The 25,336-nt window shown below is 42.9% G+C and overlaps 1 protein-coding gene and 1 long non-coding RNA gene across 4 annotated transcripts in view; one reads left to right on the top strand and one right to left on the bottom strand.

Moving 5' to 3' along the window:
* Positions 1–25,336, top strand: part of PIGL (phosphatidylinositol glycan anchor biosynthesis class L) — a 54,976-nt gene that overhangs the window by 16,247 nt on the left and 13,393 nt on the right. Inside the window, exon 3 of the mRNA XM_019622038.2 lies at positions 20,554–20,644. Coding sequence (XP_019477583.1) covers positions 20,554–20,644 — 91 coding nt within the window. The remainder of the gene's footprint in view (positions 1–20,553; positions 20,645–25,336) is intronic.
* LOC109370684 lies at positions 822–17,940 on the bottom strand. 3 transcript variants are annotated; one of them, XR_004161814.1, is made up of 3 exons: positions 17,853–17,940; positions 3,155–3,286; positions 822–1,049 (listed from the first exon to the last, which is right to left on the bottom strand). It is a non-coding gene; the product is annotated as an uncharacterized LOC109370684 (long non-coding RNA). The 3 variants fall into 3 exon arrangements; XR_004161813.1 differs by having other exon boundaries at positions 3,122–3,286; XR_002121030.2 differs by having other exon boundaries at positions 822–3,286.

Below are 25,336 nucleotides of genomic sequence, written 5' to 3' on the forward strand. Positions count from 1 at the left end.
TTCAGTGTAGTAGAAACATCTAATTCTGTCCTGTTCTAGTCTTTATTCAGTCCTGGCATTGAGAAGACCAGACATTTTTGCAAACCAAGTTTGGCTTTTAGAGCTGAACAAGGAAAATACGGGCAATACTGAGAACAGGCAGCAGTAGATTGCCAGCAATTCCTGGAAATAATGGAGTTTCACAACCATTCCCTGCAGATTGGACATTTCGGGAGGAAAAATAACCCTGTGGCTTGCACAGACAGAATAATGAAAATGCAAAGGCTGTAGAGAAAGTTTATTATGGTGAAATTTGAAATGCCATGCTTAGATTAAAACCAAAGAGCAGAATACCTCAAAATAATGATAGCATGGAAATACTAAAGGTCAGAAAATTGCATGCTGTCTCTTCTGAGCATGCTTTTAGTGTTGTGCAAGGCTGTATATTTTAGTTGTTCAGTGCTTTTGAATCTTTAAACACTTCTGGCTGCAGGAAGTGTGCTCATGCAGTCATCTTTTGAAATGTGCAAATGTTACACAGGGTTGGTCCTTCTGTAATACCATTGTATTCTTCCACTGCTGGCATCTGTGACTGAGAGCCAAGAAAGTGACAGCACACGTCAGACTGGGAGGCACGGGGAGGACTTGCAGCTGGCAGGCAGGCACGTACACACCACAGAGATCTGCCTTGACACAGCGTTTGAACAGTGCCTTCTGTGTAATGAAGGCAGAAGGGGTTGTAGGAGAATCTCCACAGCTTCATTCAAGGATGAAGAATTCCTCCATTCAAATTTGTAGCTGCTCAGAAAGTGTCACTAAGTTGCTGGAAGGATTGGGTCGTATTCCTTCCTGTCTAGATTGAACTAAGTTGAATTCAGCTCTTAGCTCAAGAAACGTCAGATGGAAGAGACTTTCTGGGCTGTTTATCTCCTGTGTGCTCCTGCACAGTCAGTGCAACGTGATCTCCGTCCTGCTGAGGATGGGCTGGTAGAGGAAAGCTCTTAGAGGTTGTCAGTTATGTGAAGCTTCTGGGATGTGACTCATAGGATAAAGAAGTTTGGTTGTTCCTGCTGTGAATAACAAGCGTAAAATCCTCTTTATTTACAGAGGCTTTTTCTCCCCCAAAATTGTTAGCATATTGGAGCTACCACTGAAAATACAGTAGCTTCTGGGTTGAAACGGCGATTGTTAATAGCACTCATTAATACCATCTGTATGAAAAATGCTGCTGTGTATTTGTGCTCTTTCAAATTAATAAACTTTGAAGTTTCTAGGCCGAAAATGAGGTTGGTAATGCAGAAGAGCAGAGCATCTATGTCAGCGAATGAACAGATGCTTGCAGGAGACTGCAGGATAAACAGATGCCAAGTAATGCTGGTGTATGAAATAAGCCATTTGTGCCCATTTGGGAGCTCTGCTGCATAAAGGATGCAGTCTGCAAATTTAAGTAGGTTATGATGTTCTCTCCTATGGCTGGGGTTAGAGGCTAGTGCAGTTAACTGCAGAGTAGTTGCTCTGTGGAACAAACATGAGAGCTCTAAACCAAAATTGTCTTTTAGTGAACAGTGGCTTCATATGAGTGCATTTCTTTTTTGTTTTTCAATGTAATCTTATCTTTTACCAATTAAACTAGCTACTTAATGGTTAGAATATGATTTCTGAGCCAGGAGAACTTTGTTTATCCCTTTTGTATAAAATATATTTAGCCTTGCATTATTTGTAGTTGTTATTCCTGCTTAGTATTTTAAACAGTAGTTAACCCTATCCTTTGATAGTTGTTTACAGCTGGGAACAGGCTGACTAGAATGGTGCTCTTTGTTCTGCAGTAAGGAGGGAACAGTGCCAGGTAGCTATCCTGTGTCTGCTTTCCAAACCCAGGTAGCCATCTCTTGGGGCACCTCCTGCACTGGGAGAGAGGGAACAGGGCTCTTAAACGTGACTGCTTGCTGCTGATCTGTTCTGAGAATGGGGATTGCCTGGGTGTTGATTTTGGTGAAAACTCACTGCAGGTAAAGGTGAAAGCACTGGTAAACTGTAGATACGAGTCTCACACAGTATGACTCACAGCAGAGTAACACACACTGGTGTTTTTTGGTATAGTCTGTTGTTGCTTCAAGCTGATTGCTTGTATCTGCAAGAAGATTATAATCCGGTGTGATACAACTTTTAGCCTCTTTCCTGGATGTCAATAAGAGGATTAATTAGAACAGGGCTAAAAATGTTTTTGTACTTAAGGGAGATTTTTTTTTTTCTGTGCTGTCTCATCTCTTATTCCACCCCAATCCTTTGTGCATTATGCTTAAAGAGGAACTGTAGAGCAGAGCTGAAGCTGTATCGATGCTCTGTACAGAGTTCTCAGACGGCTTCTGCTATGTTTAGTGCTCCGTGTATCTACAAGGAGGTAGGGAAGGACTTTTTGTCTCATATTCTCATTCCAAGAGAACAGATGCACCAGATTGCTTTTGCGAGAGTGTAATGCTCTGCCAGCACAGGATGTTTGATGTACGATGCATTTTGATACACGCTTCTACACTGGCTCATTCTATTGATACTCACTATATCCTTTCACAGTACCCTTTTTAGCACCTTCACACCACTTAAAAGTGTTGCCTGGCTCCGCAGCAGCTGAAACACCTGAGCAATCTCCAGCCAGTCTTTGCAGTTGGACTTTCCCCGTGACCTATATTAGCTAGAAATGGCTGGGGAAGTTTCCTAGTTCCACCATTCTGCTTTTGCTGCTTGCAGCTGCAGTAACCAACTCCTGACATTTGTACCCAGCTTGTGCTTTGATGGCTGTAGCTTGGTGCCTGTTTGCACACGGGGCCTTCTGATAAGGCAGGCATTTGACCTTTCTATTCTTAACTCATTAACATTTAGAAGAGCTGCTCTCCTCACCTCTAGAGGCTGTGCTCCTCCCCCCAATATCCCTGTTCCTAACAGATAAGATTACTCCTGGGTTATATATTGATCTAAGAGGAGAGTGCCAAGTGCAGCTTGCACCAGTTCAAGGGCAAATACTGAATCCATAGGAGTGAGTTCACGTGCTTCAGTTCAGCAGTGGAAAAGTAAAGACCAATGGCTGTTTTTTGCCCTCTCAGCAGAACCTGAAGAAAGATGCAGGGATATCAGTTCTTTATCTCACCAGTAAAATGAACTTCATGGCTGCAGGAAGTACCTGTCCAATCTGCTGATGCTGCATCTTGGAGCTGTTTTCTCTTCTTCACCAGCACCCACAAGCACTTAAACAGATGAAGGGGTTGAAGTGATGATTATACACACATTTGCTTGTGGCTGTGTTTTCAGTTACCTGAATGTGAAAATGAGAACCAAGATTGCTTTATTTTAAACCAAGCTTAGCTCAGTGGATGTTTTGCACTGTCGCTCTTGAACAAATCTCTTCATTTGTGCATCTGTATTTCCCCTGGGCACACTGACTAGATGAAGTGACACTGAGAAGCTCTTGGGGAATAATTGCAGATAGGCAGTTAAACATGGTCTCCCAGAGCAGTGCTGTAACTATAATGTGAATGAGATCATGAGAGCAAGAGAATAACAGAAGTTAGAGGGAGCAGAGGTAGAAGGGGTAGGGCACAGGTTGTTTGGGAGTCTCTGGTTCTGCATAGAATCGCAGAATCATTAAGATTGGAAAAGTCTTCTAAGATTGCCTGGTCCAACCATCCACCTACCACCAATATTGCCTTGTAAATCTTGATCTGAAGTCTGTATCTCAAAATAAGATGTTGATGTTTGGAAGATACTTGGGGAACAGTCATCAGGAGGATGACAAATGTGGAAAATGAGCCTAATAATGGGATATCTAAAGTGCTTGAGCTGTATCCATCAAATGACCCAATAATGATACGGGAGAATCTGCATGAAGAGATGTGTTGGCTGAGGTCTGTTGAGCTCCTATGTAGCATACTGAGTGAGAATTATGGCCACAGTGGTCCCAGCTAGTTTTAAAAATCTGACTATTATTAACTTTTTGTAAGGTTTTCCATCTATTTCTGCAAGTTCTAATATAACTTTAGCTCCAGCTTCCATCTCAACTCAAAACTGCACAAACTGTGAATGAGAATTTGCCTAGTGGAGAAAAATACAGCACTCCCTGCTTGCTAATAAAAGAAGGCTTAAACTCTATGCTTAGCTGCTTCAATGCTTAGTGGTCTTGGGGGGGAAAAAGAAAAAGACAAAAAAACAACAAAACTAAATCACTTCTTTGAAATGTGTGGATCTAAACTGCCCCACATTGCACAGAGAGGTAGGTTGGAATTTTGGCTGTGCATGTACTGCTGGATTAATCCCAGTTTCTGAATTTCCTTGTAAGTGAAAAGTAGTACATCATCACTGAGGCTCATTGCTGTGTTTTGCACTTATCACGTTGCTGTTGGAGTCTGCCTGTAAGGCACTTCTGCAGTGTCACAGCTGGCCCTGTGAGCAGCCTGATAGAGAGACACGAGCTTGGAGCTGCCATGCTCTGTGCCAGTCTTTTTGCCTGCATTTGGAGATTGATTCACACTGGCTGTTTTCCTTTCTTTTCCCTACAAATGTTCCATGAAGTAAATTTTTGCTCGGTGACTCAGAGCAAAAGAAAATTTCAGATTTTTGTGATAAGATATTAGATGTCTGGGCAAGCCTTCAGCTTAAAATGATTTTTGGCTTATCCTGTGAACTGTACATGCTGAGATTTGAGTGTGTGATCTTCTAGCTATGATTAAATACCAAAAGCATGGACATGGGAAGCTATAAAGTATTACGCTGGGGAAGATTCATCATTTTTGTGACTTTGTTTAAAGAAAGCCCAGATGTGGGAGTAGATATCTACTGAATCAATCATTTTCTAAGCCACAGATGACCAGAAAATTAATTAAAAAGAAAAAAGAGAGAGATTAGAGAAGTAACCCTTCAGAACTTAATGTTTAAACAATGTAGCCCAGATTAGGTTGGCCTTAAAATGATCTTCATTAACAGTAATGTATTTGGGAATGTTTAACCCTCAGGATTTAAATTTAGGAGATAGTCATGTTTGATGGTTGTGGACAAAAACTGGGCAACAGCACTGCTCCAGTTTGCTTCTGCTGTTGAGTGTGGCATGTGAGACAAGGTCTGTGAGCAAATCTCCAGCATGGAGCAGAGTGTTTGCCTTTGGCTGCAGCAGTGCTGGGTCTTCTGTCCTCTCCAAGTCACATTGCTGCCATGTAGCAACATTCATAATGTCTGCTCCATCTCAAAAGGAGGGTACAGTGGCTGTGTGTTCAGCAAAACATTTGACAGTTGCACATTATTATGGAAGCATTCCTTGCTCATCTCTTCTTCACTGCTATGAGTTCCCCCCCCTCTGTGTTAGGGCAGCTCAGTGCCCAGCTGCCCCGTGCTGCTGCAGCAAGCTGTCCTGCAAGAACTAATTATGCCATTGGCACGCAGATCTCTGCGCCTCTCTTCATTAAGAGCTTTTTACATATTCTTCCTGGTCTTGTGTGTCTAAAGCAAGACAGGCACAGAAGATGGTCACTCAGATATACTCCTGCTAGCAACAGGTAAAAGGAGAAATAAAATACTTGAGAATACTTAGGCTGTCAGAACATTATCAGGGTCAAGGTACTTCCTAACAACCCAATAGAAACACTTCTAATAATACCTTGTAAATTTTATTTTCTTTTCTCTTCCTGCCTGGCCTATTTACAATCCTTGTCCTTGCCCTTAATGCGTTTCAGAAGATGTGTTTCCATTTTGATTCGGAGATTGCCCAGCAGGACATTTGCCTTAGCACACAAGGACAGCTGTGTTGACAGTCTCTCCTGCCTCAGGGCGTTACTGGGCTCTGCAATCAGCTGAGATCTGTGCATGCTTCGGTGCCTTGGCAGTGAACTGAAACAACCTTTGTCTGTTTGGGATGGCAGAGGAGAGGTGGCCATGTTGAGAAATTTGGCAGTAATTTTTTGAGATCCTTTAAGGGATACATACACTGCAAAGCCAAATAAGGGGACAGGAGTCAACTGTATGAAAGTTCATTGTGCAGCATGCAGAAAGAGATGTGCTCTGGGGCTGGAAAAATGCATGAATGAAATTCAAATGATTTGAAGTTAACTCTTTTAAAATGTGTTGGAGTTTTTATGTAGCACCTGTCTCCCATAGCCCTACCCAATGTAATGGTTCTACAGCAATATTCCGGAGTGTATCTCTGTCACACAGCACAAAGGAAGAAACAGAAACGTGCAGCTTTTTCACTTTGAGTAGTCTTAGGATTTATTTGTAATAACAGGAGGCAGAAATGAGTTGTGCCATTTAAAATGCAGTTTGCATAGCAATAGCAGTGATCAAATCCCTGTTGAATAGTAGCCAAAAGTATCCATTGGAGTGCTTTATTCATGCTGTGTGACAGCGCAGTTAACTCTAGCCTGTATTGATTCTATTTATTACAATGTGTAAAGCATCTCCACTGAGCATTTGGGGTGATTGTTACAAGGATAATGTCCGCAGCTGCATTATTGTACAGACAAAGATGGCCTTCTAATGTTAGGAGATTTGAACATGCTTTAACTTAATAGGTAAAACATGTGCTTCACCTTGTGCCTTGTAACTAACAGACCATCGGAAGAGATCCTAGAATTGTGACATAATGACAGTAGGTGTTTATAACCTGACTGCTGCCAGTGAAAACCCCAGGGAGTCTGTAAGCAATAAAGATGTAAAATCAATGGCACGTAGTAAATGTTTATAAGTTACTTAAGTGAATAAGCATTCAAGACAAAGACAAGGTTATGAACGTGATACGCAGAAGTTTGAGTGTGTTTAGTGAAGTAAGCTACTTTAATTAGCTCTGCCATGCATTGCAATTGTCTCCTGCTTATGATGATTTAGTGATTCTGATCCAGGGTTTTTCTCACCTGGGTCAACCACAGTGTTACCAGTACAGCTAAGCAAGCTCCTCTCTGACCTTGGGTATTGCCAGCCGCAAGGCAGAGTATTGATAGTGTTTGGGTATAGTAGCATTAAATGTCTCACCTTTCTGTTCTGCAGCTTTGTCTGGTTGTTGGAAAGGCAATGTGATGGATCAGAAGCTCAATTTGTACAAACAAGCTCTAGTAATAGCTGAAGTGTTGTTTAGGTCTCCTCAACAGCAACAAACAAGATGGATCGGATTCTTCAAGCCAGGCTGTATGAGACCACACAAAGATCCTGAACAGTGTAATATGTGCTTGCCCATAACCTTGCTAACATGCCAGAAACAGAAAGCACTATTTGGGGCTACAGGCACTGCTTACTACTTTAATCAGTTTCAGGAAGGGGTGAGAGCTGCAGGTGGGCAGAATAAGAATGGTGGACCTGTGGTGAAAAAACTCATTGACACATTCCAATCCAATTAAACATCTTTCTGTAACACTCCCAGTTCCTGTCTGGTAAGAGTTTTCCTGGAAGCAGTGAATGAAGGAGAGCCCTAACTAAAAAAGGAAAGGGGGGAAGAAAGTCTAATCTTTTTAAATCCCTGTACTTCATTTCCTCTTAGAAGATCTTTGCGCTGTAATTATATTGCCAAGGAAGCCTTTCTTTTGTACTCACGTGGAAGCTAAATGGTTCTATTCCCTTTGGCCTTCGTTCAATCAGTATACATGAAATTAAAAAGTTTTTCTATTCCAGTGTAAGCTTGAAGTAGAAATTGGTGGGCTCTTCAGATTAGAGCAAACTAATCAAAAGAATAAGGTTCTTAAAGGAGCAGTTGCTAGGCTGAAAGTAAATTTAATGTGGTTCCATCAATGAATAGGAATTTTGTTTGAGAGAATCCAAAGGACCAACAAAGAGTGCCAGCAATGCAGAATTTACAATATGAAACAACTGTGAATAAAACTAGGTACTAGGTACTCTGTCAGGAGGTAAGTAATGCTGATAAATTAAGAAGACACAGATGTTTTCTTTATAATGAATTCAGTAGTACCAAAGATACCTAAAATAACGTCTAAGGATGGGATGGGATTTACTGGTTTGCTCATGGAGTTTTACTGTTGTCTTGGAAGAGATACTAAAGCCAGTTTGAGTATTTGCACAACTTTGTGTGGAAAAACATGATTGTTTCGATGATGCAACAGCAGCTTTTTTTAAAAGAGGAAAGCAGAACTTGAAGCAAATAGGAAGTGTGCATGTTTTTGTTTGTCACAGACTCACAGTACACATTAGGAAAAAAGGTATTTTGCAGATTAGTGAGTTATATGATCCATAACCTCAGCTTTATTGTACAAGTTGTCAGAAACGTGGGAAATGAATTTTTCTCTTCACACCTTTGAGCATCTTTCCCTGCTGTAACTTCTTCAGTCAGATTTGATTAAAAGAAAGAAAAATCTATTTTAGACTGCAGTGTAGGAAACCAAAGTAGATTTGGGTTGAAGACTTTGTTTTCTGATCCTTCTGTGCCAACTGAAGCATGAAATGCAAGCAGTTTGGCTATGGTTCCATGCCAAGTCATGCTCCCTCTTCTAACAAGTCATGTATTAACTCTCACTCTGCCATACTCCTTGCACAGTAGTTTCAGTGCTCTCTCATTTCAGTGCTGCAGTCTAATTCTCTGCAGCTATTATTTGCATTGCAGTCATTCAATTGATTACATAGCCTTCCCTTCATGCACATTCTTTACTGTTTCTGTGACTGTAAGCTTGACAAATCTTGGCTGAGTTATGTGCATTTTCTTTTCTTCAATAGTTAATATTTAACTGAATTGTACTAGAAGTATTCAGTCTGTTTTCAGATGATAGATGAACGTTTTCCTGTAAATCGCTCTGTAGGTCTTCTGAGTACTGAAGTCTTGCAAATAATGCTTGAAAAATCAAAACTTGTGCTCATTTCGGAGTACAAAATGGCAGGAAATAGAAAAGGCAATTCACTATTTAGGCTGGATATATTTTTCTTTGAGTCCTTTCTAGTTCATGTCATTACACAGCGTTAGTGAGATTAGTTCTTTGTATTAGAAGGAAGGGTCACATCTGTAATAAATTATGGTCTTAAACAGTAGCATTGCTATAAATGTTTTCTTCCACTGTTTCTGTTTCATAAGCCAAATACTTGGCATTTCTCTTGTCCTCATAAATAGCCATATGATGGGCTGCCAAGGCTGCTTTATCATTTGCCTTGGAAAAAATATTATATAATATTGCAAGATGAAGCATTGGCAGCCAGTGGTTTGGTCTGAGCTGCAGGGTTTGCAAAGAGGGTTGAATACATGCAGAACTCATCCATGACAATGAGAGAATTCAGCCAGCCTTGCTGGTAAGGGGTGGAGAATGATCCTCTTTGTGCAAAGATGAGACTGAATCACAGACTCTCAGCGTAAGATTCAGAGTTTTGCAGTGTTTAGGATCTAACAAATTTCCTTCCTTTCTTTGTTTTTAACGAAACATTGATATTTAGCTGTAGCTGTTAGAGAGGGTTCTACTACCAAGGGGTTCCTGCTTTTCAGTGCTGTGTCTACAGAATCCAGTCTTGTAGCGAATTGGTCATCATAGCAAAGGAGAGAAATCCATACAACCTCTTACTGGGAATAATCAGGTTTTACTGCAGAATGCTGCATTTCAGGCCCAGACTAGTCCTGGGTAATGAGAACACAAGACAAAGCATCAAGAATGTTGACAGAAACAGTCATCCAGGGCCGTGTCTTATCATTGCAGCCCAGAGTACGAGTAGGTGATGCAGAGGTCGGGCATGCTGACCATTGACAGGCTTTTAGGGGTTCTTTAAGTAGCTCCTATGGTATTCGTGTAGCAGTGGTTAATTTGTAGCTGTTAACGTGGCGATTAAGAGATTTTCTGTGCAATCTGAGTACATGGGAAGACATGAGCTTCTGCAGAGCTTGTTGAAAAATGGGTTGTTATTTGCCCCAGGCGATAAAATGTATTCCTGGAGTGAGTGTGGGTGTTGCAGCTTTGCTGTGTGGGGACTCCTGCTCCAACCCAGGCTCTGCTCCCACTCAGCTCTATGGCCTCAGGCTCTCGAGGGAGAGCTGCCTGAGCTCTTGAGTTACTCGTTAGAAAATGTGGAGGTTATTGCGTGCTTACTGCCCCGTGCCAGACTTGTAAGGGGTTTAGTTAATGAGTGTCTGTTAATGTGTGGAAATAAAGGATGTGCTGAAGCATGGGTGCTGTTTGCACAGTGGTGGTGTGGCTGCAGGTTGGTTATCTGCAGCCTTTTGTTACAGGATTGTGCTGCGAGATTGTAACAACTGTTTTAATAAGGTGTTTGCAGAGCACAGCTTTGTTGTCTCCAAGGACCTCTGTGCCTTCTGCTACTGGTAACGTGCAGCAGAGACCAGCACTCGGCCGCTGCCCAGTCCCAGTTCCACACCAGTATTTCCTGCACCCCCAGACGATGCAGGTACGTGCATTTCCTGGCATGCAGTGCTCAATAGGGTATTACTGTGTTCCCGGCTCATTATCCTTGCTCATCTGTGACTTATTAAGAAGAAAAGATACTGTTCTCTACTTTAAAGCTTACAGGTTTCCTTACCATCACCCCTCGCTGAGCGTCTTTGCGGCGCTCAGTGCTGTGGGGCAGCGCCGCTCCCTCTGGGCAGCTTCCTGTCTCCGGGCCCTTTGCAGGCACCGCCGGAGCGCGAAAGCCCAGCTCCCAGGAGTTAATCATTTCAGGCCTTTGGCAGTGTTGGCCTGGTCCTAGAAATCCTGCTGGCTGCAGGGAGGCTGCCAGGAGCCTCCCACTTGCGAGCTGCGTAAACAGGCCGGCGCGCGGTGCCAGGCGGGTGGGAGGCTCGCTCCCGAGACTGGGCCAAAGTTCAGCGGCTGCACGGCGTGCGGCACGGCCGGGGTTACTGCCGGTCACGGAGCCGTTGCTATAGCAAAGCTGTTGTGTAACGCTCGCGTGGAGTCCGAGCGAGGAGGAGAGGAAGGCCGAACGATAAAGGTCGTCGCATTGTGCTGCTTTTGTTCATTGTTGCCGAGTCCCACTTAGCTGCTGCAAATTGAGTTCCGAGCATAGTTTCTGGCCTGGCTGCGGTGCGGGTATTCAGCGATTCCAGGGAAAGAGAAGGGACTGGCTGAGAGCTTGCTCATGTAATCATTTAATTGGGGCATGCACATGAGTGGGGCTGGCAAGATGGTGCCTGCAGTTTGCATGAGTAGAATCTTTGCATGTCTTTGTAAAGTTTGTGGGATCGAGCTTGCAATTAGATGCTTAACTTCTAGGTACAAGCTGTCTTATAAAAGGAAGTGAATTGGTGGCTGTAACAAAATTACCACCTAACTAGATGGCTCCAAGCATCCTCAGTGCTATATAGCATGGTTACACCAGGATTTCAAGACAAAATGCTCCATTATCATTGCTTAGGTCAAAGGGGCTGCAGGAGATGGTTGTTGTGGGAGCCCGGGGATTCAGGAAACCTCTTTTTGGATGGGATTGGTATTGGGAAGCTGACATGTTGTGACATGGGAAGCTGCATTTGGAATCAGGCCATGGTCCCATTGAGATCTCTGCTGAAGTTGCAGTTACATGAATTTTGGCATGAGAAAAAATGTCCGTAAAGCAACTATTCCACGTTTGTTTTCCTAGATGATTAACTGAAGTGGCTGAGGGACTGATTTGGCTGCAGGCTTTCTCCAGAGGTTTCTGACTGCCCTGCTTGTTATATGGACTAGATCAAGGCCTATAGTTTCAGTAAAGGTAGTTATACTTTCAGCTTTTCTTGTTTAAGAGAGTCCAGCCTGCGCCATTAAGCCAACATCAATGTTCTGTTTGACTTACCAGAGGCAGGATTGAGACTGCAGTTCTTGGCTATACAACACCATGTATTTCTTATTCCAAGAGCAAATGGATTCACTATTAATGTTGTGATGAAATAGCACCTACATGTTGGGGTGTTTCAGCCGTTTGCCTCTGAAGGATTTTGCTGCAGGGAGACTTTCTGTTCCTTCCCTTGGCTTTGCACCCTTTCCACTGGGCGCATTATGATGTGAAGTTCCTGACACACGTGCCAGTGCTGTAGTTAAATCCTGGCTAGAAAGAACACACTGCATCCCCACTCCACCTGTCTGCTTCCTGCAGCTCTGCCTGGAGAGTGAGCCTTCCTTCCCAGCATTCTGAAACTGGGGGTCTGCCCTTGAACCAGCAGTGCCTGGATTTGTGCAGGCAGCTTCTTGGTGGTTGGAGTTGGCTACTCAGTAGTGGATTAATGCTCCCTGTCGCAAGCTGTGCCGTGCTGCTCTGTTCTTCTTTCAAAGCGTTTTGCAAAACAAAAGAAATGAGGAAGAGAAGAGTGAAGTCCTGTGGTCTGTCCCTCACAGTCCTTGTATTCCTGGTGGTTCGTATTTCAAATGTAAAACATAAGTTTGAATTGTAGAGTTGCTGGGCCTTTTGTTCTCAATCAGGACATCTTAGACTGTCAGGCTCCAGATTAATTCCTAGGCACTATGGCAAAGACACAGATGAGGAGATGAGCACTGCTATGAGATATTCTAGAGCTAACTGATGATTCCATACAGCCTTGCGATGCTCGTTTCTTACAGTACAGGTGATGATTTGGGGAGAATGTGCTGTGTTCTCTGTTATTGTCAGAAAAACCGGAGTGGGCACAGATGTGCTGAAGTGGTAAATCAGTGGTTCCAAGGAGCTGAGTGTTGGGATGAGTCCACCCTGTTTGGTTTCAGATCAGTTTATCACCTCCCAGGTGGGAGATACAGACAAGAACAGATGGTTCTGGGAACATGGAGCAAAATTGCCAAAGGCTACTGACTGCTGTAGTCCATGGGTGCTTCCATCACATCATTTTGCTCTTTGAAGGGCACAGAACCAAAGAGCTGCTTCGTGTATGCCCTTGCCTGGCAGTTGTGCTCTGGGATGCTGGACAATTGAGTGTCTAAAGTTGCTTCTTTTATTAGAAGCGTACAGATGAGTTTACCAGATAATGCTGAGAGATGTTATTTGTCAGTCGTTTGGGACAAGTGCCAGAAAAGCATTTCACCAATGGATGTTCAGAAAAACATTGGTGATTTTTTTGTTTTGTTTTGTTTTTCTGGGATGTTTTTCTGAACTAGGTAGGAGCTTTAATGATCTACGTGCCTCTCCAAGACGTGAGTGGAATTGACTGCGTCTCACACTGCGCTGTTGTCTGCTGCCCAAACCACATTTCAGTGGGCCAGAGGAGAAAGTGCTGACTCATAATTCAGCATGGCAGCCCCTGCTCTCCTGAGACTACTAAGTCTGGCCTCTGACTGATGTTTTCAGTGAACTCTCTAATGACCCCCAACGGATCGTGCAGAAGTCCAGCTTCTATAAACTGAAAGGGAGGCTTTTTGCCCAGCACTTGGCAAGCTGCTGCTGGTGAGCCTGCAGTGCTCCAAAGTGCAAGTTGTGGAGGGACCACGCTCAGCAGCGAGTGGGTGAAAATGTGCCCCTGAGGTGGGGTAGGTGGGCTGTGTTCAGTACAGGCGTGTGTAGTATATCCTGCTCTCATCACAGGCTGTAAATGGCCTTAGTTTGGCATGCAGTAGATGTTCAAAAACAAATGCAACTCCTACATGGGTGAAAATTGCGAATGTAGCTTAAAACGTAGCATGCAGCTCAAGGGTGAAAGGGGTCTTGAACTTGACTTTTTGTTACAGTGTTACCAGGGTTCCTGATACACCCCATGGCACCTCATTATTCTTGTAACTAACCCACTGCAGTTTCTGCTTAAGCTGAAGCTGGGGCTTCTCAGGCATAGGCTGAAACAACTGAACTAGAGGCCTCCTTTCTCTGTGAGCTGAATTGAAAGCTGAGCTATTTGGTGCTCTCTGCCTTGGGCAGTTGGTCAATCAGTAACGATGACTACAAAGTTCCTGAGCACGTTCAAGCAGCACAGTTAGAACATGAATGTCACGCACTGAGTGTGACAATTGCACAAGACTCCAAGTCATGTTTCTCCTCTAGCAGGTCATATGTCTGCAGCACAGCATGGATCCTTTCTTACATGCGTGTTTGCCACGTGTGATTTGCCGTGTGGGATCAGGCAAGGAGCTGCAGACAGAACTCTCATTCTCCAGCAGCATGACCCTGTGGAAGGCAAGTTCCTCAGCTGCAGTGTTGCACTGTGACACCTTGCAGTAGGTGAGACACACAAATTGTTATCATGTGCTTTGGCAAGCATGGTCTCCATTGTTGGAATAGCATTTGGCCCAAATAACTCATGTTTCTTATGTGCACTGGAGTGTCAAGGGAATTTTAAACTTTAAGTATTACTGTTTTTCTGCTAGGAAGGATATGTTCCAAGGAGTATTACTGGTATTTGCAGCTGAAAGCAAAGTAATTTGTGATGACATCTGATCTGGGAGTTCATTCTGTTTGGCACCAGCCCCTAAGGAAGTCCTAGCTGCTCCAGAAGATGTTGTCCTTATTGCAGTGTTCCTGTGAACACCTTAGAAGGTTCTCAAACTTAGGTAAATAAGTGTGAACGTATTAATATCTCCTTTTCACAGAACTGAAAAGTGGGAGATAGGAAAGCTGGGATTGTATCAGAGGTTAATTCACAATTAGTTGAGCTGAATGTTGTTTCCTGTCCTTACATATCTGGGCCTGATGCCCTCCGAAAACTAGATTTTTAAAGTTACTTCTTAAAACTAGCTTTAGCCACTGTCGTTTCTATGCATTTCTGTTCTTGAAAGGTACCATCAATTGTTTTTGATTAGAGGCATTGAATATGAACTTGTTCCTACAGAGCTTTGTGCTGTAATTTATCAACAAGGCACTGAGGCACAGACGTCAAATGAATACCAGATTTCAAATTATGATAAGCAATTGTGTCATCTCTGTGAATAGACATTAAACTCTGCTGAGAAATCATCAATAATTCATTTAAAAAAAAATGAGTGCAGGGACATTTGGATAGACCTTGCAAAGAAGCAGTCCTGTATTCTCTAATAATTCCTTTGAATTTAAACCCAAAGGATTCTTATTTCTCCAACAAGAACATATGATTGTGGCCGAGTCAGAAAGTTTGTTTCTTAGTCACCCAATTGCCATTGACTGCTGGGGATTAACAGGTGCTTGGAATACCATCTGCAGAGGTACAGCCTGCTGCAGGAGCACACACACCTTGCCTGGGCTGGGAGGAAGCTGAGCAGAGTGCTGCCTGTCTTTGTGTACTTGCTCTCAGTGCATGACTTCAGCCTCACATTAGCAAGAACAGCACTTACCCTGTCTTCTAGGCATCTAAACTTTCTTAATTTATCTTTGAAATGTGTACAAAGTAGGTCTAACGATACACATTGCAGAAGTTAAGTGCAGGAGAAAAGTAATAAGTCCATTCTGCTTTTTTTAAATATTTGAAGCATGTTTTATTTCTAAATGTTGCAGTTTTCAACTCTTAGTATCCTGCTCTTTTCCCTTGTTCTCCTAAATTGTAGACTGTTACATTCCAACAAGCACACAGCATCTGTTCTCTGTTTTACACGATGCTTTAAGATGCCGGTCTTTTGTCTAAGGGGGATCTTTTCATTTGAATCAAAGATGTACATGCAGCCGAATAGCAGTATTTCCCTCCTGTTATCGTTCATTACAGGAGGAGAAATTGATCAATAGTTATTAGTGTAAGGATTTAGAGGCTCTGCTTCAAGATCTGGGGCTAGCATGTCTTAACTTATCGTAGCATTATCTCAAAAATAAAAAATTCTCTGCTCTACTTTATAGAGCATGAAATAATTTGTTTACTCATTTTTTTTCAATTACTTTGATGCTATGATATAAAGGTCACTGATTGCCTCTAGTCATCACATAGCTTTTTCACTAATTGTGCGCTCACATCATTTTGTTCTGTGGGATCTTTTGCTTTTTGATCCAGTTTCAATTGCCCAGATGTTCGTTTTGTACAGTTAAGTCTATACAAAGGGCGTGCTTTGTTCCAACAAACACACCGTGGACATTGTTCTCAGCTGGGAACCCATTGCACAGCAGTTCACCTGTTTCCTATGTAATCCATTATCCATCTCCCAACCTTTATGCTGACTTAATGTACAATCATTCACTGGGGAGGGGAGGGCTAAGGAGAAGAAAGTATGCAAAAATGTTTCCTGGTCCCTAGCCTTGGTTTGATTAAGGTCACACTGCAGGATGAAAAGGCAATAAGAAATCGGAAAACTCCTTTGTCTTTATTTCATTGCTGTGTAGTGGAATGGAAAATCATGGTAGTACCTTGAAGGATTTTTTTTCAGGATGTATTAATGGACAACTAGACACCTTCTGGAAGGAATCCTGCTGCTGCTACTCTCCCTTCTCCATGGTCACCTGCAGAGGCTTCGTATCAAGGCAGAGGTGTGTTTGCCAGACCCCATCTGCCACACAGTGGGAGACACTGCTTCAAAGTGCACCCGGGGGCCTGAAGATTCCCAGTTCAGCAGCTTATAGGAGGGACAGATCTCACTGCAAGTGTCCCTCCCAGGACAGCCTGTTTGGTCTTTGCAAAGCCATGTGGATGTCACACAGACTAATTGTTAATTTAACTTAACCTTCAGAGTGGTCATGAGAGCTTAGTTCATGATCAGAATGAATTCCGTGGAAGACTTTGAAAGGGGATTGTATGCTATAAATGCACTGCTGTTGCTAAAGACCTGTGGAGGATAAGCAGTGGAAAACTGGACAGGGATGGAGCAGTATATCACATAAGAAAGGTGTCACTTGGCAGTACAGATCTGTGAAGGTGTTCAAGTTTCTAAAGACACCTTCCCAACGACAGGAATGTAGCTGTCTTCAGCCTAAAGATTCCTAGAAAGATAACCGAACAAAATTGTCCAGGCTACTGGCAAGGACAACATTATTGGCAACATGTACAGAGTGTTAATGGCCAAGGCTGAGGCAGAAGATGAGCTGTGCTCCACAACAGGCAAGAGGAGGCGGCCTGGAGGGGAGCTGGCATCAAGCAGAGATTTTTAACATTGCTTTCATTCAGCCAGCTGTAAGGCTGCTGGGCAAGATCTGCTCAAGGTTGAATGTTGCTTTAACTTGCTCACATGATTTGCTGTGCCTCCCTCTGCATTGTGTTTCCTATGCAGACCTTTGGGAAGGGGACTGCAGATACCAGTGCCCACTCTGGCAGCCTAGTTTGGCAAGGAGGAAGAAAGGAAGTGAGGGAGAAAACCGCAGGTCTTGTCTGGTTCCCCCTACTGATGGTGGCACTGCCTTGGGTAGATAAAGGTAGAGTATTCTCGTTTTCAAAGGTACAGTGTTTCCTGTATCTGGGTCTGCTGAAATCAGCAGAAACCAGCGCTACTCTGTGCTGCAACTGCAGAATAATTCTCTATTTCTCTCTCCCTTCAGTCTCTAGATCCCTTGGCACAGCTGTAAATTCCCTGTACAGTGCACAGCACAATTTTTGCTGAAAACAGCTGATAAAACATTTCTGGAGAGAAACCTCATTTCATTAAAAATATTTCTTTGCCTCTTCTATGCATCTCTCTATTTTTTCCTGTTGGCCACCTGTGCTTGCCGTCAGTCACATGGAATGCCCATAAAGATCACTTCCAGGCTGTATAGGTTGGTGGAAATGAGGCCAAGTGACCAAACCTCTTTACCTCTCCCACTGGCACTCTCCAGCAGCGACCTGGGAGGGCTCTCCAGTGCAGGATTTATATCTTGGTCTGTTTCAGTGTCTGACAGCAGCAGCAAGGAGCTCTCTGGGGCAGAGGACAGAGAGCGAGCGCGTGGGGAATGGTTCTTCCTGGGACAAGCTCCAGTCTGCTCCAGGGAATGTGCTAGTTTTCACTCCTTTATAGTCCTTTATCTCAGCCCTTTGACCTTGAGCTCAGGGGCATTATCAGCCTTAGCCAGAAAGGCACTGTGGAATTAACTGTTGAAATGCTGAATGTTTCTCATACTAAGCCCTAAAATTAAAAAATGTAACAAATGCAACTTACCTGAACAGTCCAGGGAGTCGGTGGACCTTTCAGATTTGGTGAGTACTGATGTAGAATGTTAGGAAAAATGTTTTGTACTGGAGCATGGCAGTTTTCAAACATCGTGTGCTTCTACCATGCAGAGGCCTCCTGTAAGAACATCTCTCCTGTGTATACAGGGTGTATGAACTTGGTTTTCTTTGTCGTGTTTCATCCTTACGTGGGCTGGACTGTTACTGATTTCCAGAGCACAGGCAGAAAGCCATTGATCTCATGCTTTCAGCACGGTCTGTACCATTGTGATAACACCCAAATATTTGACTGCACAAAGTATTAAACTCTTAGCAAAAACAAATAATAATAATCCTGAAGTGATTTAGGTTGATGTGTTGGCAGTTCTACTGCTGATTTCTCTGGGTGACTTTGGGCACTTCATTTAATTTGTGTGTCACTTTTCATATTTGCTGAATGAGCTAAGGATGTCTCAGTGGGCCATCGCAGCTATTAATGAGTCATAAATATGCTTGTGTATGTGTGTCTGGTTTTGTAGGAGTTGCTTCTCTATCTTTGGTGCTCAATGAATGACATTATGCAGGGAAAAAGTTTTTTTTTTCTTACTGGGAGTGAATGAGCAGCAGTAAGTGGGTAGAAGTAGATTTTTTTTCTTGCAGAACATTCCCATCTAATCACTTTGGTGTTCACTGAGTTAATTTGCTCATGCCTTCAGATTGTTTTGTTTCCAGGGATTTTAAACCCTTGCCTCCAGCTGTTCATTTCCATTGAAGGAGGAGGATCTTTATCTGTCTGAACTAGTTAAAACCTGCTCCACTTCCCGGCAGCGTTTTTGGAGACAGCCCAACAGAGTGCAGCAGCTATGACACCAGGAGCCTCCTGGACATTGTAAATACCAAGCCCTTTTTTTTTTTTCCTGACCACGTGCTGTTGGAGCACTTTAGTGGGACTTCCTCCACAGCTCCACTTATCCACTGTCCAAAATAGGCAACGGTATTAGCATCCTATTTTGCATTCTATGTGGCCAGCAGAAAATCCATTTTAGACTAATTTACTACTCCAATATTATCAGATTAAGCCTTGACATAACGTCAAAGGTGCCATTCAAACAGCTAAGGCACACTTAGACTGCTCTCAGTGTGCATGTTCTTGGGATATTTTGAAGCATGTTTTAAAAATGTGCTCGATTTAAAGCCCTTGCTGCATTGTGGTGGGACTTGCAATACCTTCAGGGCCATTTCATCTTCAGACAGAAGATGGGAAAGTTTTTGTCTTGAGCAGATTACTTGCAGGTTTGTTAACTGGATGAGACAGCCACCGGATGTACTGAAGAATCTTTTCTGTGATGAAAATCAAATGCCTTTTGTACAGCAAAGATGCTGTCTGTACAAGAGGGACTGGCAAACAGAAATTTCTGTTGTCAGTAATGTCAACCCAGGGACCATGACTAGAATGTGTATTACTGTAGAAATGCCTTTCTTTATCGTAGTGGTTTCTAACAGCACGTTATTTTGGCCTGTGCTGAACAGAGCTATGAAACAGAATGGTTAATATGCTAATGCTCAGTTTGTACTTCAGGTTCCTCCTCCTCCTACAACTGCTATTGACAGCAGTGGGAAGATTTGTGGCCAGGAGATCTCTCGTGAAGGCCAGAGCTGAGAATGAGCCAGGGAGACACTGTCCTGTTTTGCTGCAGATGTTACAGCCCTTCTGTCCTGGGAGTCAGTAAGGCATGAGGAGTGTTGGGAAGTGACTCCCCTGCTCCCAGCAGCACGCAGCTGGATCAGTTAGAGCTGAAACCTGTGTGTCTGTGAGAAGGCTGTGAAGCTGCTTTTCTACTCAACCACCTCATAGCAGTTATCACACTATCAGAGGATGGAAAAGGTCTGAGAAAAGGACCAGTTGAACACGTCATCATTGGTATTCAGCAGCTGCATGTTTTGCTATTGTTACAAATAACCTTTTTAACTTTGCAAGCAATGTTTTCTTGGCATCATTCGTACGTAATTACTGAGAGGTCAAATTCAGCTGTCAGTTGTGTAAATATGGAATAATTCTGTTGGCTTCCTGATGTTATTTTGCATTTGGATCATAGTCTCTGTCCCTAGGAGCTTGCAATCTGAAATACCTAGGGAGAGCACTCTGTCACAGATGAGTTAGTATGCAAAGCAGTTAAAAAAAAAAAACAACAGATGAACTGCTATCAAATCCTCTCAATATAATTACAACTTTGGTTGAGGTTAATGGATTAGTCCTCTGTAAATGCAAGTAGACTATTTGTTTGTATGTAGTTCACGAGTAGATTACAATTAGAAAGCCTTTTGGGAAAATGAGTTTTAAAAGAGCTTTTAAATAAATATTTGATAGTTATTTCTTTACGTAGAGAGAGGAATTTGACTGGGACAAATAGAGAACAAGAATCATGGGACCAAATAGGTGCTGCTTGAAATAGAGCAGCCAGGAAGTCTACCATAGAGGTCAGAAGAAAAGGAGAGCTTGGCAAAGGAGGATGTTGGAACTGCGGTTTCCCTTCCAGCCTCGTCTCCCCCTTTTCCCCCCACTTCCCAATATGTAAACTTCTGAGACTCTGAGTAAGGTTTTGGTGGTTTTATGTGGTAAATAAATATATCTTGATTTCAGTATCTTTTCTGGCATGGTTCTTCTAAAGTTTTTTAGGATTGAAGTGACTAATTGCACTTGTCATTTTTAGGGATCTTCCAGATAATCCTTCTGTTGAATGGGACACACAGCTCCTTGCCTCCTTTGTGCTGAAGCATATAGAAGCCAACAACATCAACCTGGTAATGTGAAACTTCCTACCACATAGGCAGTGCTTTTGAGCTAATTTCTAGGCCACTCCTATCTGGAGATCTTTCTTGGCTTCTCAGTGGGAAATAAACAGTGGAGAGGTTTTGTTTTAGTAACTTCTCAAATGTTTCTTATATTTTAAAACAATCGTTTTTCCCGTGTTGCAAGCTTTATTGCTAAAAAGGTTCTGATTGGGATTTAGGCGTAGGTTTAGGCTTAGGTTTGAAGGACATTAGCAGGCATGTGTTAGAAGGCTGGATTAGTGAGGGCAGGATTGAAGGCTATTAAACTAGGGTTCCTAGAAATAGAGTTCTTTCCATCAAATAGGAAAAAAAAAAAAAACCATGGAAAAAACATGCTCTGTTCTTTTTTGTGATCACACATGTTATTGTCACACACTCATTAGCAGCAAAATCACAAAAAACTTCAAAGTGTTTCAGCAGTGTGCAAAACAAGAACCACAGCTCCTGCAGCATGAAAGCCCCCTGAGCATGAAAAACAGCAACATGTATCCAATTGTATTGATTCTGTGGCTAATTTTCCATGAAATACATTGCTGTGCACAGAGATAAATCCAGTGTTCGTGCAGTCCTTTTGTGCCTTTTGATCCGGTGAATAGATAGGTTTTAATCTAATCTGAAAGCTCCTAACACAACAGGATTTGTATTGCGTTTTTGTGACTCTCCTGGGCACTAGGACAAGTGCACCAGAATCCCAGTAGAAACTCTGAGAACACCAGAACTTTCTATAGATGGTTAGAGAGGGTTAGATCTTTGCCTCAGAGGAAATTAAACTCAAGCTGTTCATTCTGGGGAAGCAGGAGCCTGGCACTAATGTAGCATGAGTTGAAAAATCAAGTGTGAGGAATTGGGAAGCAAGAAACATGCACAATCACTAGTACTTGCCCTGCTGTGCTGCTGGTATTATAGGGTGTAGCTGTAGTAATGAAGAGTGCTGTTGCAGGGCCCATTGCATTCCCCTCAGCAGTTCCCTTGGCAGCATTGAGGACAAAGCAGAATGTGTCAGCAGCATCAGTGGCCGCTGGAGCATCTTCATGGGAACGGTGGTAGTGAACTGCCTTGTAAACTTGATTATTTTCAGTGTCACAGGTAATCACGCGGTCTCAAATGTCTGCTGTAATACCTTTCAGGAAAGAGCAGACCTAGTTTGCCAACAACAGAAAACAAGCACCAAATTGCCTTTGTCCAGCTTCCAGCATTTTGGAACTGGAAACTTGCTGTCTGTTTGCCAGTCTGTGCTCGTCTGTGCTGTCCTGAGACAGTAGCCTCTTGAAAGGTAAACTGAGTCTATGTTTCTATGGTGAAACTGATAGGATTAGCTTAACGTATTAAAAGAGCTTAATCAAAATGTAAGTTAACAGAGTTTCATCTACATCCAGCTAATTCATTGAAGTTAATGTGATTGGAAGACATATATTGTCTTCGTTATCCCCGTGGGAAAAATTTTTCCAGTTTTCCCTTGTAGTCTTATCATAGAAAATGGTATTTTTTTATTTACAGAACATGTGTCATCTGGCAGTGGAGAAGCATGCTGCAATTCCAGCATGTCTGAAAGGAATGATTGCAAGGCACCATGTTAGGCACAGTTCTGTTCCATTGCGTTGTTACTCATTTCCACAATTGCCCTGGAAGTCCAAGAGTAACTCAATCTTGTTGAGAGCTACAGGGACATATTTTATCCAAGCTCCACGCTAAATAGAGCAGACACAGAAATTAACAGTTGGTGTGCTCAAAGCCAAAACTAATTTATAGACTTTGGAAATTATTTCCTGCCTGCTGGATTTATAAGCAAAAGCCAGTGGTGCTGGGGGAGCAGCCAAGGATAGTCTTGATCCAGATTAGAAAGTATTTGGCATATAAGAAAATGAAGTTACATAGTATTGTGTGGGCCCCAGGCAGCCCCAGATTATGAAATTCTACTCTTCAGGATTGAAGGTTTGGTGACAGCAAAGCTTGGATTACAAGGTGACATTCAGACTGTGCATGGGGCAGCTGCAGTGCCAAGACCAGAATTCAGCAATAAGAGATTCTTAGAAGATGCTTTCCACCATAGACTACTGGAAACATGATCCATTCAGCTGTTTGCAGAAGAGTCCCATTGTCTTTGCTCAGCTCCAAATCAGTCTAGATAGGCCAGACCCTTGGGCCTGTGAGATGATGCTATTAGAATGGAAGTTCTTGCTCTAGCACTTTATGGGATGGTCCTTCTTAAAAAAGGAAAGACGTTTTTATCCACAGCAGTGTACTAGGGTAGATGTGTGCTCTGAAACACTGTGTGATGCCAGAAAGAGTGAGGGAGACCCACAGCTTCTCCAGCACACACAGCATGTAGAGGGAGCATGGACTCCAGACCTCTCAGGGGTTTTCTGCTTGTAACTGAGTAATTTCCTCTGTGCTCTCCCCACTCTGGAAGGGATTTCTGGACCTGTTTGTCTTGGCTGCTGCTGGGGTTTCCATTAGTGAAAGCTCAATTTCCTAAATACCAAGGTCACCTAGAAGAAAAACCCAGCAACACCAACAGCAGCAGCTCCCATTTCAGAACAGGTGTGGGGAGGGAACTCCCTGTTGCCCTGAAGATTTCATTGAGCAATAATTTCCACATCAAGTGTATTTCCTATCCTACCCTTTTGCTCCCAGGACTGGCTAAGCCTGTTTTTAACCCAGGGTTTCAAGATGTTCTGGTTTCTTCATCCTGTCCTGATTGTTTGCTTGATTTCATCATCTGCCTGGTTCAGGTTATGTGTTTAAAGGAAGCACGCGAGCTAGCTGCTCCATGCAGAGGAAGCAAATGCTCCCATGTGAAAATATCTTCATCGTATGAGAAAGAAATTCAGATTTTTTCATCAATTAAATTAATCCCTGAAGCTTGAGGAATATATTTATATGTGATTGCTGCCTGCTATAAGTCACGAGCACTGCAGTGATGCTGTGGAATCAGTACTCTGTTTTAGAGCACAGACCTAGAAGCTACATATTGGATAGGGGGGCATCACCAATGTGTCACAGTCAGCCTGAAGGATCTCTGAGGACAAAGATGACCTATCTGCAGATAAGGTGAATGCTGCTGTGACCAGGTCAGTGTGCAGGTACCTTGGGAGTTATGTTTACAGATTTCTGCAGTTGAAGAGACAGGCTATTTGCTCCTAACAATAAATTAAACAGTATCAATTGAAAGTGAATTCCATGCAATCTCTTTACTTGGTTCAGATGTTACATAACCACAGCAATATGAAGAACAGCAGCTCCTATTTTAAAACAGATGTGGAGAAGGAAAGCCTCCAAAGGTGTTTCTATACAGATAATTTCCATGTCAAGAACATTTCCTAACCCAGCTTTATGCTCCTATAGTTGGCCTGAGCCAGTTTTGTCAAAATAATGATTAGCTTATTTAGTCTGCTCACTGTAGTCTCTTATCTTGGTCTTCTAGATTGTTCTCCTGTGCTCGCTGTAGAAAGGAAAATGTGTGTTTTGGCTTGCCTTGAGTTTATAGTTTGGTTTCCCAAGGAAACAAGTATAATGCAGTTGTATTTGTGTGTGTGCATGTGCGTGTTTCAAAAGATTTTAGAGCCCACTGGCTGATTTCAACCACATTTTACAGCAGGGTAGTAATCTTGAAGACGTTTTATTTATACAGGTTACATAAACATAAATTAGCAGGTAAAAGAAACAAAGCTTGCTCTGTCCCTGTATAGTTAAAAGGTTAAGTGAGAGTCCAATCTGATCCTTATCAGACTCTCACTGTTAATCACCTGCTTAGGAATTTATTCTGCCTGTAATGAGTGGGACACGTTATCATGTTAGGAGAGCTCCACTATAGGTAGAAATGACTTCAGAGCACGCTTTTTCTTATCTGTAGCATGCAGGGTGCTGTGCTGGTTCCTCAAGCCGTACAGAATTCAATAACATCTTTCCCAGATGAGCTACTCAAAAAGCTGATAATCTTAGGGAGAGCTGAGCACCATTCCAGACCGTGCAGTCCCTGCAGGCAGACTGTCAAGTAGTGGTGATGTACAGTAAAGCAGCCAAAGCAGAAGACACCTGCTGCTTGGTGGCAACACAGCTACAGCCACCGGACAAAATAGGGGGTCTGTCTGTGGGCTTGTGCTAGGTGGATGGGCTTGTTAGCAGGTTTGCCTGGAGTTTGTGGGATTTCAAGTATTTTTCACTGTCTCTGTTTCCTGTCCTTTACACGGTATCTCTTATGTGTGAAAGGGCCTCTTCTGTTGGAGGGTGGAGTAGAAAGTTGCAGGATGGGCAGGGTGGTTTTTGATCTTCCCTTGATCATTAACCCAGTAGTTCAAGCCTTGCTTAGAAAATAGATGTTGAGGAGGGAGCTGTGGTGAGTAAGCAAGGCAGTAACTTTTTCTTCCCTCAAGAAAGAACGGACTGGCAAAGAAGCAAATATCTGTTGAAATGTAGGGAGTTTGATTCCTTCCTGGTCATGGAGAAAGGAGCTGTGAAGAACTCTGCTGCTTGGCCTCTTTCAGAGTGGAAGCCTAACTAGATGCTGTTGAAGGGCTGTCACTTTCACCATATGGAAACCGTACCAGTACCAGCATATATACCCTGTCTGCTCTACACTTTGTGCTGCCAGTTTGTCTTCCAGATTGGTAGCAGGAATCTTTTGATACCTACTTCACAGTATTGTGCAGAATGAGCACTTAG

Source organism: Meleagris gallopavo, chromosome 21 (assembly GCF_000146605.3).
Source record: "Meleagris gallopavo isolate NT-WF06-2002-E0010 breed Aviagen turkey brand Nicholas breeding stock chromosome 21, Turkey_5.1, whole genome shotgun sequence".
Lineage (NCBI taxonomy): Eukaryota > Metazoa > Chordata > Aves > Galliformes > Phasianidae > Meleagris > Meleagris gallopavo.